Source organism: Ictidomys tridecemlineatus, chromosome 1 (assembly GCF_052094955.1).
Source record: "Ictidomys tridecemlineatus isolate mIctTri1 chromosome 1, mIctTri1.hap1, whole genome shotgun sequence".
NCBI classification, from domain to species: domain Eukaryota; kingdom Metazoa; phylum Chordata; class Mammalia; order Rodentia; family Sciuridae; genus Ictidomys; species Ictidomys tridecemlineatus.
In genome coordinates this window covers 22,535,502-22,552,508 of record NC_135477.1, presented here as the reverse complement: position 1 = coordinate 22,552,508, position 17,007 = coordinate 22,535,502, and the positions used below count along the sequence as shown (strand labels likewise).

General features: G+C 41.6%; 1 protein-coding gene across 2 annotated transcripts in view; it reads left to right on the top strand.

Moving 5' to 3' along the window:
* Sorcs3 (sortilin related VPS10 domain containing receptor 3) overlaps nt 1-17,007 on the top strand; it is a 570,611-nt gene that overhangs the window by 438,545 nt on the left and 115,059 nt on the right. For both annotated transcript variants that reach the window (XM_078052889.1, XM_005333579.5), the window contains one exon: nt 14,444-14,533. In XM_078052889.1, coding sequence (XP_077909015.1) covers nt 14,444-14,533 — 90 coding nt within the window. The remainder of the gene's footprint in view (nt 1-14,443; nt 14,534-17,007) is intronic.

Below are 17,007 nucleotides of genomic sequence, written 5' to 3'. Positions count from 1 at the left end.
ACCTCTTTTCTGGAGCCTCCTCCTATTATAGATAATTATATTGCCATAAAAGCAGCAGCACTGATAATGAAGGCAGTTGATTGTTGACTGAGAAGTAGACTATTAAGTCCAGTTCTCTTCTCATTGCCATTCTAACTAGGGTATATCTGTCTATTAATTTCAGAGTTTCAGCTTTTAAAATTTTAATCACTCTGCCTGTTAACTCCCTAAATAGTTAACGGGGTAAACAAATATGTTGGATTTCCGCAAGCTGCTTTTTAAGGATTTGACTTTGAAACCCCTCATGGTCAACCCAAATAAGAACCTCTTGATGCTCTATAGTAGCAGAGACATCGATTTATCAATCAACTGCCTTTGATTGAGGACCTTCTATATACCCAGAGCTGTGAGAGTTTCAGTGTGAGACAGAAGTACTGTTTGATTGATTGATTGATTCACTCACTCATTTATCCATTCATTTAATGGTCATTTATTGAGCACTTAATGCTTTATGCTCTGTGTAGAGAAAAGGCCCCATGATGGTAAACAGGACTGACAAAGTGGTTCTTCTCATTTTGTGTTCAATCTTGATGAGGAGATGGAACTCTTTGGTCTGACACCATCCTTCAGTGGTACTCAGAAACACTGAGTAGTACTCAAAAACAGAAGCTCTGGTCTCTGGGGGACAGACTGCTTCCCAGACTGGGGGAGATCCACAGGATTTAGATGAGGGGTCCACTTGAGGACCAGCCAGAGCTCCAGGCCAAGAGCCCCCTAGATGGCAGTAGACAATGTGCCACAGGTAGAAGGGGAAGGTAAGGGGACAGCACTCCCAGGTTAAAGTCTGGCCTCCGTCTCGGCTCATTCTGCAGTCTTGGGCCATCATCCTTTCCTCCCGGATGCTCAGTTACTTTATTACTGAAGGAAAGGGCTGCATTCAAGAAGAGCTCACAGATCATCTCCTCCGGACTGAGAACTGCCTTTCAGACTCAGGGGCTGAAGGAATTCCAGCAGACACATCCAGTCCAGGTGGATGGGAGCCTATTTAGAAGTGAGGGGCTGACTACCTCAGCATTCAGCCAGCCTCTTCATTTCCCTATGGACGCTGCTGACCACACCTCTGTGGAACTTAGAGCCCCAGGGAACCCAGGCTGAAAAGAAGTAGGAGGTATAACTGCAGGAATTCCCTTCTGGAAGTTTCTAACCCTGCAGTTCCGCAAGTCAGCTCACTCTTCAGGCCACTCCATTTAGTCAGAGAAGAAAAAGGGGCTGTTATTCAGAGGTCTTTCTACAACTCACTTCTTCCATGGCAGAACCATGTTTTTGAAAAAGGTAACTTGGGATGTAGCTATATCCTCTGCAACATTGCAGACTCCTCCTTCCTTCCTCATTCGTTCTACCTGCATCTTCTGGGGACATAATGGGGAGAGCCTGCAGTAAATAAGAAATAAAAAGCCAAAAAAAAAAAGTAAATAAGAAAGTTATGATCCTGGGGATGAAACATATCTAAGAAATAAATATGCAAATAAGAAAAACGGAGTTCCTGCCATAGGAGGGTTTATAGTCTGGGGGAGAGAGAGAGAATTCACTAGCAAAGCAATAAATAAGAACAGTAATTGCATGTTGTGATAAATCTAGGAGCAAACATACATAATGGTGAGAGACAATAATAGGATTTTATTCATTTATTCAGTAAGTCCCTCCACAAATATTTCTGGAGTTCCTACTGCTCCAAAGCATGGGGCCACCCATTGGAGATTTTTGTAGTGAAACCAGGTAAAATCTCACTTCTCTAACGGGAACTTGTGATTTAGATGAATCGTCATTTCTGATAGTTTTTGGAATGTAAAGATAAATGATATAAAAAGCCTACATTAAAAGAAAAGCAGGTGTGTGCATGTGAGTATAAACTATTTCCAGATTGTGCTTTGGGGACTTGGACCCATGAAGCATTCCTTCACGTGCTGGATCCATGTCCTCTTCCCCCCACCCGCTCCCTGAACTGGGAGTCAGAAGGTCTGAACAGAAATCAATCCCTGCAATTTATTTTTAACTTCTTTCTCCTTAGCCAGGATTGATTTTTGTCTTTGTGATCAATGGCACAGAGAATAGCTCCTGGTCCCAGGCAGCTGTTCAAGCACTTGGTCCTGTCGGCCCCACGTCTATTGAGCAGGACATTAGAAGCTGATTATGAAAGTAATGGAATGAAGATGTTTAAAGGATGGGCCTGATTACCCCTGCTTTTCTGGGGAGGAGTGTTTGCAGACAGGAGGCTGCTGTAAGCAAGAACCAGAACCCAGGAGCCCAGGGTCCTAGGGCACACCACCGATCCCAGCAGTGGATGTAACACAATGAACAGGGCAGGAGCCAGCGTGGGGATTAGTATTTGGACAACCTGACTCCTTCCCTCCCCTCTTAGCCATCTCTTTTTCTTCTTCTTGGTATTTAATCTTTACAATATCAACTGCTGCTAGATTTGGGAACTGCAAGCGAAACATCTGTTACCAAAAAAAAAAAAAAGATTGACTGTTCCCTCTCTGAGCTTCTCAGGCTTCAAAATGGTCATGATTGCTTCCGGTTTCTTCTGTGAAAAATGTTTACAGAAGAGACGCACACCTTGGAATGATGGGCAGTGCTAATTCCATAGAACGCAATTAGAACAGTCTGCCCTACCCAAGGCCTTCTGTCCACTTCTCTGGGATAAACACTTGCAGTCTTGCCGCCTACACCAGGTGGCAGTTGTGTCTAGATTGCAGTGCGCGGAAATAACCACAGTGCTCTTAATATGATTGTGTTTATTATTTCATTGGGTAGTGTAATGGCTTCTGAGGTGTTCTTGGGATGTGTGGGAGGGAAGGGATGGAAGGAATGACTCCTTCATTCACTGATACGAGTCCTTGTGCAGTTGTTTGGACATCACTCTTCCATAGAAGACAAAATATACTTATCAACATTTTATTTCTGAAAGATTTCTCCCCAGCTTCCTTCCCTAGTTTTTACAGCCTGGCTAATTTTCTTTATTACTGAATATTTTGTGCTTCTTGGAGAATCTGTTGCCTATAATACTAACAACTAATGCTCATGAGAAGGGGAGCATGAACTAGGCTTATATGTGAATAAATTTAATCGCTATGACACCCTTCGATTTTGAAGAAGAGGCTCAAAAAAAAGGTTAACCGTTTCCCAAGGTCACACAGCCTACTGCTAACTGTGGTGTGAAAAGTCTGATCCAAGAGTTTGGATGCACCAGTCCTGCTTTTCAACCACTATAAGGTTCTGCTCCTTAAACGAGAGTCACCACAACCTACATTTTACTTGCCTGAGTTAAATTGGGTCAGGAACTGTGTAAGAGACAGTGAATAAGTACACAAAGCTTTTACACAGAATGGGTACTTAAAACATGTTGGTTGAGCCATTGAATGGCCACAAAGGAAAATAGAAGCACAGAATTTAAGATATTGTGGTTGAAGAAGAACTTCACGCTGAGGAAGGGAAGGAGTGTGTCACACAGGGGGTGGGATATCTTTAGTACCTCCTTTGCATGAGCCATGTGTTAGGCCTCACGTAGTGAGGGTGGCTGTCTATTTTAAGATGAAACTGAAGCCTAAGTGCTTTTCCCAAGGACAAAATCGCCGATAGGGGCAGAGGAGACTTGGAATCCATTGTAAGCTTAGTTCCAAGTTTCTGTTAATTTTTACCACAAAGAACCATACAAGTAGCCTAAAGGGTGCACAAAGAGAAATCCTGGGATCCCTATTGGAATTCTTGGGCATTTTCTTAAAGCAGAACTTCATTTGTGATATGCACCACCTCTGCAAAAGTAAATAAACCAATAAATAAAATTACAATAAGATTATTGAGCAGTGTAGTATAGACTTTTTATTAAAGATGTCAAATAGCAATGAAGTAGTGTCTATGCCATGCTTCTAACAGAAAAAAAAATAATCTGAGTCTTTCACACTTATCCGCTATTTCTTTCCACCACCCCAAACTATCTCTTCTCAAGCCAGCAACTAGTGACTCACTTTGTGGTTCTCCCTTCTTGCATCCTCTCCAGCTTTGCTGGGAAGCTTTTCTTCCTCCAAGCTCCACATGCCCCCCCCCCCAGCTTTCCTGGCCAGCTGTCCCTTTACCATGTTGGGCATCTCAGCCTGTTGCAGTTTCCATAGTCTTCCATCCTCAAGTCCATCCTGACATTCATCAAGCAAAATGACCTTTGGCATTGAGTACCTCTTCTCCTCTCAAGATAGTGGAAATACAGGTTGCACCTGTTGGTATAGTTCATGTGACACTGGGTGTCCCCACATGCCTATGCCTGTGTGTGTGTGTCACTGCAGAGAACAATGGAAGAGAGGGGTTCTGCCCATGGTCACTGGACTGACAAACATGAGTGTCAATTCCAGCTCCACCTTTGCCAGATGTGTCTTTGTTATCTCATCTGCAAAATGCAGACAGGATGGGTGTGGACTGCACTGTACCCAACACTGATTTTATTATAATCATAGAATGAACATGAGAACAGGTTGAGTGAACTATGGTGGCTCTGAGGAGGGGATCTGATGGCACAGAGCCTCCTCTTTGCTCAGGGACCATGGCATTATTGCTGGTTTTACATTGTCATTCATATATCTTATATCTTAGGTTTGTTTTGCCATAGAGATGATGAACTCCTTAGGGTCACAGCCCTGTGACTCCACAGTGCCTGACACAGCCTGGGCACAGAAGTGCTGAATAAGTTCTTGTCAGATGATGAATGTACCAGAGGGTGGAATCGGGGCCGTGACCATATGAGATGTTTGAACATGATGAATGTGCAGGGGATGATGTGAATTCGACTGTACCTTTAATTAACATGTGGATTCAACAGTGGGTGGGGCAGACCATCTTGTAATCTTCTTCTCTGTTTCCCACCGGGAGGTGAGCTCTCTCAGAGCCCCATGTTTTCCGTGTTGCAGTCCTGTTAACCACTTACTTGATGTAATGTGACTACCCACTTATAAACATCTATGCAATTATCTCCCCTTTGTGTTTTTTTCTGATTCTGAGAAAGCACTGGTTTTAGAAGCCCTCACAAAGTGAAAAGACCCTGGGAGTGTGAGTTCTAAATTCTGAGGTCAATTGTGTGTCTCACCTCTAAGTAACAGAGTGACCTCAAGTGGCCTCTCTGGGCCTCAGGCCCTTTGATGCCAAAATGAGGTTGTAATTAGACCGCACTTGCAAGATTGTGCTCAGATCAAATGAGATTAAGTGCAACAGTAAAACTAATAGAATAGAGTAGTGCACAGATACTAGTTGCTAAAACATGGGTGCTGGCCACTAAGAGAGGATTAAAAACAAGACACATTATCAACCCTCAAAATCATTACAGTATAGCAAGAAACCCAAGATATACCCACTTCATGTAATTTAAGGCATCAACTAGCACACGAAACAGGAGGCTCTGAGATTCAGAGAAAAAAAAAAAAAAAGATGAATTCCATAGGGAATTCATTGGGTGGTGGGATGTAGTTTTCTTGTTGTTGTTTTTGTTTTTAATTGTAGTGATGAGGATCAAACCTAGGTCCCTTTACCTTCTGGGCAATACTCCACCCGTGAGTGATATCCCTAGCCTAAAGAGGTAGCTTTTGATGTGAGCCACTGTGAATTTTGTTGATGCTGGATCTGGGTTTAGAAACTTGTCCAAAACTAATCATTCTTTGAAAAGGCTCTGGAGTGGACCCTTTAGACTCATTCAGGCTGCACAGTATAATAGACTTGGTTGAGATTTAGAAAACCAAGTTTAAACCTGGGCTCTGCCACTTTGGAGCTGAAAGCCTTCTGCACATCAGTTAACTCACAGTAAAGCAGAGCTGCCTAGCAGTCCCTCCTCCACAGGGCCATTGTGGGTCACAGACAGCACAGGTAAAGCACATCCAGTGTTGATGCTTGTGCTGATGGAGGATGGGGATTGGGCAGAGGGTGGGGTGCTGACACAGGGAGTGTAGTGGGGGAGCTCCAAGAAGCAGCAGTTGGCATTTCACTAATATCCAGGACCCTCATGGGGAGGTGACAGAGCTGCTGGAGAAACAGCTCGACAGATGGTTTAAATCCATGTACACTGTCCTGAAATTCACTCACGAGGCAGGCAAACCCCATGTTGGCGAAGCTCTGCTGTCCTATCCAGCAATCCACATGGATCTCCAAGCCATCTGGAAAGCCCACGTCCGTGAAAGCAACCCTACTTCTCCAGAAAATTAATGATTTTGTTTGCTTGCCCTTTCAGGATATTTAAAATATCTTGAAAATACCAATAAGTTCTTCTGTAGGCAGCTGTAGGCACCTGCTTGTCATCCCTGTGGTGAAAGACCCTTGTGTTAGGTACTCATGCCTATCCACTTCTGGCTCCCCTGTCTCCCGTTCCTGTGGTCTCTGGCCCTTCATTCTGTGCCTCTGGGCATCCTCCTTGGCAGTGCCTCTCAAGTCAGCGTGGACACACCTGGATCAAACGCTGGACTTGTCAGTGAAGACACTTCCCAAAGCTGCGGGTTCCTGGGTGTGCGCCACAGGACTATCATAACATCCTCATCATTCCATTTTTAGAGCATTTTATAGTTCCATGAAAGCATTTTGTTATCTAATTTCATTTATCACAAGGACTGTGACAGAGGATAAATATGATTCCCTAAACTCTAAGAGAATAGTGACCGGGCCTAAAATGGCATGACCACTAAATGGCTGAGCTTAAAATCAGGCCACAGGTGTGACAGAAGCTGGCCCTTTCCCTCCTTCTTCTCTCCCAACATTTCACTTTTTATTTTCTGAAGTTCTGAGATTTTGTAGACATGAGAGTGACCAGCATCTAGCTTAGGAAGATTTCACTCAAATAATTGACCTAATAATGCCCACGGGTAAAAATGAAGATAATCTAAATATGTAAATATATTAAGTTGTATAGAAAACATGTAGGAAACACCATATAAGCTAGACCCCTTGTAATATAACATCTAACCCCCCTCAGTCCCATCTTTTACAAAACCATTTGAACCCACAGTTCACAAGGAATGGAACAGTTTTTGAGAGCAGAATGGAAGTATTGTGATAGCAATTTTGCTCCTAGAGGTTTCAAAGGTGGTGGTAGTGGTGGTGGTGGTGGTGTGTGTGTTTGAAGCTCTGTAATCCTTCTATAACACTAAAATAGAGTTGTTTTAGGTGTTATTATTTGAGAGTTTTCAGGTGCTAATAAATAATGGATTCTAGGAAGTTATTCAAATCTGTGACCGGAGTGTTTTATTTTTTGCACTTATCTCTGCCTTTCCCTCTCTCTCTCTCTCTCTCTCTCTCTCTCTCACACACACACACACACACACACACACACACACACACACCAAAAAAAGACAAAACCTAGGAGAGGATTGGCAGCCAGGACCTTCCATTTTGAGAAGTCAGGCAGCATCCCTAGTACTTCCCTTTCATCTGTGTCATGGAAGCCAGCACCCAAAGGTCAGGCTTGCTGCCATTAGTGGTAAATCTCTCACGCAAATCACGCAAATCACTTGGGCTTTTGGTCTCTTCCTGATTTGCTTCAGGAAGTCATCCTGGCTGAGGGCAAGAAGAGTTTCAAATCTCTGTCCCCAGTCTGTTATTTTCCAGTGGCCATGGTGGCAGGCATCTTGACCTCTTGCTCTGCAGCGATGAGTGATACACAGTGAGCAACTTACTGAGCATCAGCTGCTCCTTAACACTGCAGCACTTAATCCTCATGATCAACTTGTCCACAGGTAGTAGTACTATCTCTGTTTTCTAGAAGAGGAAATTAAGAAGGTTAAATTACCTGTCCAAAGTCACCAAGCCAGCAAGAGGTAGAAGCCAGAGTCAAAGTTCTGAGATCCCAATTAATATATTTAAGTGCTTAAAAATCAGATAAGGAGTCTTCTTTGGAAAAAATGTATATTCATAGTATATTTATATATTGATATATGTTATATATTATATATATGTTGATATATTGATATATGTTGATATATAATATATAGTATATGTAGTATATATGTATATATTATATATATTCATTATATATATGTATCTATAGAAATATATAATTGGAAATTGATCAAATGCCTTTTTGTATTTGAAGAAATGCAGTCAGGAGTTAGGTATACTAATTCTTGGTTTAGCCATGTGTGGTCTAGCCATAAACTCATTGCCCTGTGGTTTTCTAACTTGTCACCTTATCTCTGCCTCACTGACATTTCCAAAAGGCAATGAAGGACACAATGAGTTGCTTGGCAGAGCTATGATGGTGCCAGCTGCTTCATCAGTATTTTTTGGCCAGTGAGTGCACCAGCAACCTCAGAATGTGTCTTCCCTACAACATCTCCCCTGCACATGCGGGAGAACACACACACACACACACACACACACACACACACACACACACACACACATACACACACACACACCAAGAGAAAGAGAAAGTATATGCAATATTGGCTTCAATATCAACTCTTTTATCCCAGATCTATTCTTGGTGATGCTATTTGTTGGCTATTATGTTTGGGTACCAATAAAACATTTTATGTGCAACTCTGTTTCAAAGAGGTCCAAACTTAGTGCAATGTTCCTGTATAAGGTAATAGACCCACTGTTTCTAGACACAGGAAGATAAAACTGCATATTACATTAATATCACAGAGTCTCCAGGACATAAAATGAGCAAATATCAGTTAGACACTAAATTCAAAGTCAAACAGCCTAGCGCAGGAGACAGCTTGGTGATAGCATACCATGTTTTTCCAAATGCTTCACCACAGCTTTGATTCAGATGCATGGTGTGGTACCTCAGCAAAGCAGTTTTGGAAGATGAGCTCAAGTTGGCAAAGGCAATCTAACTTTCCATGACAATGTCACCAATGATGAGCTCAAGTTGGCAAAGGCAATCTAACTTTCCATGACAATGTCACCAGGGCCATCTTGACCTTCCAGAAGCTATAGTAACTTCCTCATGAGACCTATGGCTGGTGTTTGTCTATCTAGGGTGTTCTTGAACCTCAAGTGGTCTCCAGGCCTTACCCTGAAAAGTAGCTGGGACTACAGGTGCACAAGTGTGTTTACTCTTGTGGCACAGTAGTCATTAGCTTATTTCTTTGTTCTTAAAAGAGAAACTTGATCTTTGAAGGAATTATGTAGGTGGAGAGGGCGAGAAAAGCCTAACAGCATCAAGATTTATTTTAAATAATCTGAATAGAATTAATGAGCAAGGAAATTGGAAAGTTAATTGTGCATCATAACAGCTTGGCTGTTGTTTTCACCTCTTTAAGAGTCTGGGTGGGGGAAGCAGAGCGAAGGCTATGTGAGAAGTAACTCAGGTATGCTTCAAAGGTGGTCATTTTTTTTTTTTTTTGGCTTAGAGAGATTATCCACATTGTGTTGGACCCAGCTTGGGTCTCTAAATGGAAATGCTTCTAAATGTCATTCCCTACGAAGGCAACAGCTCTTGGACAAGCTGAATTTATTTCCATTATAGTCCTTCTTAGTCACGAACTCCAATAGCAGCACTATTCACTCCCGTGCAACAATAGGGCATTGATTTCTCAGGACTGAGAAATTGACAGGAGCCCTCCTGTAGAAAGATCTGCCTTGTTGGTAGGCATCTTATCCAGGAAATTGGGAGCTGAGTGACATGGAATCCATACCTCTCTCACACAGCCTGAGGACCTTACATAAGCTGTGAAAACAAATAAATTCGGGTTCAAATTCTGGCTCCACCATTTTCTCGCTGTGTGTCTCTGAGTATGTTGTGTGACTTCCCTATGTGTCAATTTCCTCATCTGAACTCTGAACATAAAATTGAAGGCCAGTGTGTGCACAGGAATGGTGCTTGGTGTATGAAGTACTCAAAATTTTTTATCTGCTGTTAACGTTTTTACTTAACAGGATGCTAGGAATATTATTAGCAATAACAATAATAATACCACAATTATTATTGTGGACATGAAATAATACCATGGAAGTAAAGCATTCAACATAAAATAGGTACTCAAAAATGTTGGTTTCTGTCCCTCTTGTTGGGTTCCTTATGTCTACTTATAAATTCTAGAAACACTGCTGCTTTTCTTTTATCTATGGAAAAAAAAGGCTCAACTTCTGAATCTCCAACAGGGCTAGAAAGTGACCCAAGCCCTTTGGTTTCAGTTTTCAGGCATATTTTTCTTTATTTTCCATGGTGGAGCCATCATTCAGAAATAGGATGAATGAAAAAAAAAATAAAGGCTATGTCAGGTTAGTCTTGGTCACGGTGAAAGCGAGAACAAGTCAGAAGAGACAGATGTGTCTAATGGTCAATGCATTTGTCCAAAGGAATCATTTTCACTGGCCAGGAGCCCAATTAAACCTGTAAAATGGAAATAGAGAAAATCAGATTAACGAGCCAGTCATTAGTAAGGAAAAGACCCAGCTAATTTTGTGTTTAGCATGACGGATGGGCCCAGAGCAAATAATTGGATGACATTCATCAAATGTAAAATAAAAGGTGTCACTGAAAGGGAAAGTGGTAATAATCTCTGGGATTTACAATGCCAGCGAATTTGCTTGTAAGGAAGAGAAAAGTTCATCAAAATAGATTAATAGTCACTAAAGTGTATTCCTTACTTGTGAGTTAGTTGCCAGAGAACCACACAAATAATTGTGGAGAGACAGCAAATGCATTGGCCTGGTACCGCCCACCACCAGGGGAAGCTTCTGGCTGGAAGGATGCTCATCCAGCCATCCAGGGACTGGGCAGAAATGGAGAGCTCGGCATCCCATCCATTATTTAATCAGGAAACAATCGAGAGTCCCAAACTCAAAATCTCTTCAGTTCAGGAGATTGATCCCAATGACCCATTATTCAGTTAGTCACTAGGTATTGACCCCTTGCTCCATGGGGATATGCTTACTGCTAGTTAAGGGTTCAGGCATGAGCAGGATTAAGAAAGCCCAATTCATTTTAGAGCTGTAACAGTGAAAGTCTGTGTAATGTTGGGCAAGTTGGTCAGTCTCTCTCAGACTCATTTTTTTTCTCAGCCTCCTTTTTCTGACCTGTAAACCTCTAGATTTGGAAGTATATATATGATATACATATATATTCTTTTTATCTATCTATCTACCTATCTATCTATCTTCCTCACACAGAAATATATGTAGAATCAAATAAGGTGTGCTATACAAACTATGTATCATACTATATTTTATGTAATAGACACTTGCTTCCTGGGAGTAGTTATTACTCTTGTTTGTATTACTTTGCCTCTTCTAAGAAGACATTGTTTTAGAAATGCCACATCAGTATAATAATAGATTTTCTAGGAATGCAAATAAACATATTTGCCCAATTACAGTGCTTCATAAATGCTTTTTCAAAAGATGTCAAAACCAAGGAAATGTGTAGTCAAGGTGAGAGGAATAAGATGGATAGAGGACTCTTCAAAGTCTACCACAGGAGTAGGAATACAGGTTTAGAGTCAAAATTTCTGAATTCAATTTTGTCTTGGGCAAGTCACTTAGTACCCTGTAGCCTCTGTAGGGTTGCCATGAGGATCAACTATATAGTTTACATGTGTGGGCTATTGGGTAGTTCTGCGTCATGGAACATGAACTCTACAAATGTTAATTGTGTCATTATTTTTGTGTACCCACTAACCATCTGCCAGGAGATCAGCTGTCTCAATCTATTTCTCCTTCAGTAATAAAATACCTTAGGTTAAATAATTTATAAATAACAGGAATTTATTTTTTCCCAATTGTATAGATGAGGAAGTCCAAGATCAAGGCAGAGCCTGGGCAGTACTGATGTCTGGTCTCTTACTTCCAAGATGGTGCCTTGAACACTATATCCTCACAAGGCAGGAAGGAAAGAAGGGGTCTGGGTAGCTCCTTCCAGCTCTTCCACTGATCCTTTCATGAGGGAGTAGCCCTCCTGTTCCAATCATTTCCTAAAAGCCCCTACCTTTTAATACTGTTGCATTGGGGATTTAGTTTCCACATGAATTTGGAGAAAATACAAACATTTTCACCACAGGGTTCCACCACTGGCTTTCGAAAGTTTCTATCATCCTCTCATACAAAATATATGCATTCTATCCTCAAAGCACCCAAAGTCCTGTGCCAACATCAACTGTAAAGTCTTAAGCCTGAAGTTTTATATAATATCATTTAGTCAGATATGGTGAGACTCAAGTGATGATTCATCCTCAGAGAAATGGCTCTCCAGCTGTGAGCTTGTGAAATCAAACAAGGTATGTGGTTATGAAATACAATGCTGGTATACTTTCGAAGAAGAGTGTGTTTGGTGATGTTCAGAGCGTCCTGTAAAGAGCTAGATTTTTTAAAAAATATTTTTTTTTGTAGTTGCAGATGGACATAATATCTTTATTTTATTTCTCCTTTTGGGAAAATTAAAATATTTTAGAACAAAATAGAGAAGATGATCGGACAACATTGTAAGTGTACTAAGTGCTGTTGAATAATACAATTTTAAATGGTTATGATTTAGTTTCACCCAATTTAAAAAAAAATAAAAAGGTCTCTGTCGCCATTGTAAACAGACTCTGGGAAGGAGGCAGGGGCCAGGACATGTGAGGAGCAGAAGGTGGGTATAAATTGTTGTTAAAAGGTATAAATCCATTGTGTTCAAAGTGTAGTCCCTGGACTAGCAGCATCAGCATCACCTGGAAACTACTAGAAAGAAAATTCTTAAATCCCAACCTAGCTCTGTAGAATCAGAGATAAGTGCCCAGCAGTCTGAGCTCGAATAAGCTTTCCAGGTGATTCTGATTGGCTGCTAAAATTTAAAACTATTGATCCAGTTCTTGGATTGGTAGAGACATTTGTATGTGTTGATTTTTATGATTAAAAATAAAACCAAATTAAACAAATACATAAGTAGGATCATGCAAGAACTAAGAGTGACTCTGTGTCCAGGTTCAGGGATTATATTTTAATCTGATCCTATGTATTTGAGGTTCCTTTCTAAAAGAAAAAAAAAAAGACTTTAGCAACCCATTGATCTAAGTATGCCGATACCCACCTCTTGGCCAACACAGAACAGTGGATTCATAACAGGTGTCTTACCAGAATAGAAACAGAAGTTTTAAAACACAAGAGTGCTTCTAATTGGAAAATAGAGATCAGGATAGTGCTGAATATCAGGCAGAAAAGCAGTCTAATTCACAGCCTGAGCCTCTGCCCCAAATTTTTTTGCAAGGTTCTGCCTTCATGCTGATTCTGACATCTGCTTCACCTGGCAGCTTGGGTACATGCTATGTGGGCTTCTGATCTATGTGGAGCAAGGGGGAGCCATGGGAGAGGCTATCACTTGGAGTGAGGAGTGATGGGTGGCTTTCAATAGAGATGTTCCACCCCTTCTGCTCCCAGCAGTTGCTATGGATGGGCGCCAGATTTGAGCGAGAGTGGGAGGACTGGCAGGCCTCCAGCATGTGCTTGGACCTTAGCGGAGAATGGAGCATGTGCCTCGAATAATTGCCTCCTCAGCACAGCAGTCTGGTTGCTATTGTTGTCCTGCTATTTTCTCTGAACAGGCCGTGTTATCTTCTCCTGTGAATATTAATTTCCCCTGAGCTACGATAATTGGGCTGAGCAGCCATCAGCAGGGCTGTGCCATGTTGGCAGGACTTTTCAACAAACCCAGGCCAGAGGACCATTTTCTTGGAGTGGTGTCCAAGTCATCCAGCAAAGAATCCGTTCTTTCCCAAGTGAGGTGACAGGGTTTCTCCCTGACCCTGACCCACTGCCAGCTATGAGATAGAAGAAATAGGACTTAAACCTAGGATTTCTGAATTTTGGGTTTGGAGTTTTCCCTCTAACTTTGGATACCTTTAATCAACTTATAATGGAAAGAATCAATAAAGATCTGCTGAACACCTAGATTTGTAAATGTGAAGGTAAAAAAAATGAAATGTGCTCAGATCAGAAGTAAAATTAAATTTTAAAGTAATGAGTTTTGAGCAAGAGTAATTATTCCAATCCATAAAAAAATATATACCTTTGACAATTGTGTCATGGTTTCAGAGGAGTAATAAACTGCTAGAAATAAAAAAAAAGGCAGAACAAATATGTAATGAGTGAAGTCTATGTTGATAGATGGTGTCTCTGTTTTTAGTTAAAAGTACTTATTTTAAAAAAAAGGTCTCTGTCACAATTGTAAACACAGACTGGTGCAGAACACAGTAACCAAATACAGAATCAGTCCCTGCTCTCACAGCAGCTGTCAGGTAATGGGAACAATGGCTTTAATTGCCCATTTATTGTCTAAGTAGTACGACATGGGAGCAGCTCAGGGTGTGGTGGGATTGGACACTCAGAGCCAGCAAAGTAGTCTTTACAAGGTAATTACAAACCTATTGTGGTTGTTGATGGAGAGGCTAGTACTTTCCAATAGTGCCATGATCTGTGATCCCATCTGATCTCTTTTGTGTTTTTCCCAATCCAGGTAACTACCGGTGGAAGAGCCAGCTACTATGTATCCTATCGAAGAGAGGCCTTTGCTCAGATCAAGCTGCCCAAGTACTCCTTGCCGAAGGTACAGCACATACCACCTGCTGTCCTGAGACCTGCCAGACAAAGTGAGGGTTGGAGAGGCTGCCTTGCCAGACTGCAGGGAGGTCTGACCTCGGCTGGGAGGCCTCACTTAGCCCTGGGTGGTTTGGCCACTGCTGATGTTCCCAATCCTGGGTTCTATATTCCCATTCTGAGCAGGTTGCCAGGCCTGAACTTTGATTTCCTGTGACTCAAACATCTGGTGTAACCTTGGGTCATTTCCCAGGGGTAATAATGAAAGGAGCACTGGCTTTGAAATCTCTTCTGAGGCCCTTCCCTTTTTCAAAGTCCTTATTGCCAAATAGAAGGTCAAGTTCAGGCAGGAGCACAGATGTTACCTGTGTGTGCATTAAAGTGCAAAGATAAGTCTGGTGGTTTTCTTGCTTCTCTTTACATTTTAAGGCTAAGTATAAAGGCACTTCCATGTTTCCACTCTTCTCAGCCACTATGAGTAATTAAAATGGGGTCACCTGCTGGAATGTTAACATCAAATAGTGACATTTTAACTCATCTTTTGAAAATCATAAAACTCTGTGAACCCCATTTCTTGTGAACAGTGGCTTCTGGGGGGAAATGGGTCTTACGACCTTAGTTTGAACAAGGACAGGGTATAATTGCATCACTTAATGAGGCTGCAGAGAGGCAAGTCTCCAGCTGGACACATATCAAGTGTAATGTGGCAAAGACATGGGCCTCTAAACTAGTACTAGAAATGCTGAAAGACTAAATGAGTGCAGAGATGGAGAATTATAGGATAAAAAGGTGGATAATCTCCTATCCACTTGTGTTTATATTCATTCTGGCTTTCTTGCATCCATCCATCCATCCATCCATTTGGTTCTTCTTTTGATATATCCCTTTAACTGTTTTTTCTTCCACATAAATGGTTTTTCCACACCAAACACTGAACTAAACTCTATGGGTAGAGTAGTGCTTAAAACACAAATGATCCTACTTTCCTGAATCATAGGGTCTGGTAGAGAATAGAGGAATTAAGCAACCAATTGTAGGTGTAGTGTAGGGGATCCAGTGTTCAGGGAGGTGAAGATAGATGAATATGAGTGGAAAGAGCAGTTTCCTAGAGGAAGTGAAGTATAAACTAACACACGGGTAAAGAAAAGCTGATAGAAAATATAGTTGTTCCTTGTGATCTGTAGGGGATTGTTTTCAAAGCACTGGCTTTGAAATCTCTTCTGAGGCCCTTCCCTTTTGCAAAGTCCTTATTGCCAAACAGAAGGTCAAGTTCAGGCAGGAGCACAGACGCTATGTGTGTGTGCATTAAAGTGCACAGATAAGTGATCCTCACAGTTCCCAAAATTCATGGATACTCAAGTTCCTTATGTAAAATGGTATAGTGTTTGCATGTGCACTTTCTCCCATAAACTTTAAATATCTGTAAATTACTTATAATACCTACTGCAATGTAAATGCTGTGTAAGTTGTTGTTGTATTGTTAAAAGAATAATGACAAGAACAAAAAATTTGTATTTGCGTGGCACAGATGCAGGCCTAACTATAGTTTGGATCTGTAGCTAGTGGAATCCATGGAACCCATGGATCTGGAAGGCTAACTGGATGTGCATGGTCCTTATTTTAAGAGAAAGCACGGTTCATTTTACTAACTAAAAAGCCATCTTAAAAGACAAGACTGAAGAGAGCAGCTGAGGCTGAGGAGATGGGTAGAGCCCATATCAAATATCCTACAGGGCAGTGAGAACTGATTTTTTCATTCCCCTACCTTAACGATGACTGGTCTTCATAGGGCCATCATCTAGGATTGTGACTGCAGGACATGCCCATCGCATATTCTAAACCCAAGCAGGGCAGAGTTATCCTGGCCTAGAGAAGACTGGAAAGGGAAAATTCATAATCATGCTCTTCCTAAAGGAGAATGCTTTCCTCATAGTAGCCAGAAGGTCCTCATCTATTGGCCTAAGAAATGAGTTCCAGGAACTTTCCAAACCATGGCTTCAACATAGGCTCCTTCCATCTCTGTAGATGTGTGAATTTTATGTATTTTAACCTTCTTAGTAAAACAAATAGTTTACTACCCTGAGCAATGTGGCTGCAGGTGGGAAAAAATGAGGCCTTGAATTGATTACCACCTAAGAGCTCCATCAACGATTTGTAAGCCAGTGACAGAGTATTGTGGGGGCATATCAGGTGATCCATGCAGCCCCCTTACAGAACTTCACCTGGAGTTGCTTCTCATTGATATGCAGGCTGCTGTGAGAGTAACTGGATGGTTATCGACCCCCTTTATTACCTGGTGTTGGCCCAGATTTTCAGAGTCAGGGATAAGGAGGTGGGGACAGAGGGGGAAAGGGAGACTGGTTCTTTCCATTGTTTAAAAATGGATATGGATTTTAAGCAAGTCTTTCTGTTCCGTATGGCGGCACTGTGGTCCCCCTTAGGAGTCTTACTTAAGAATAAAAGCATGGGAAAGCTCCCTGTCAC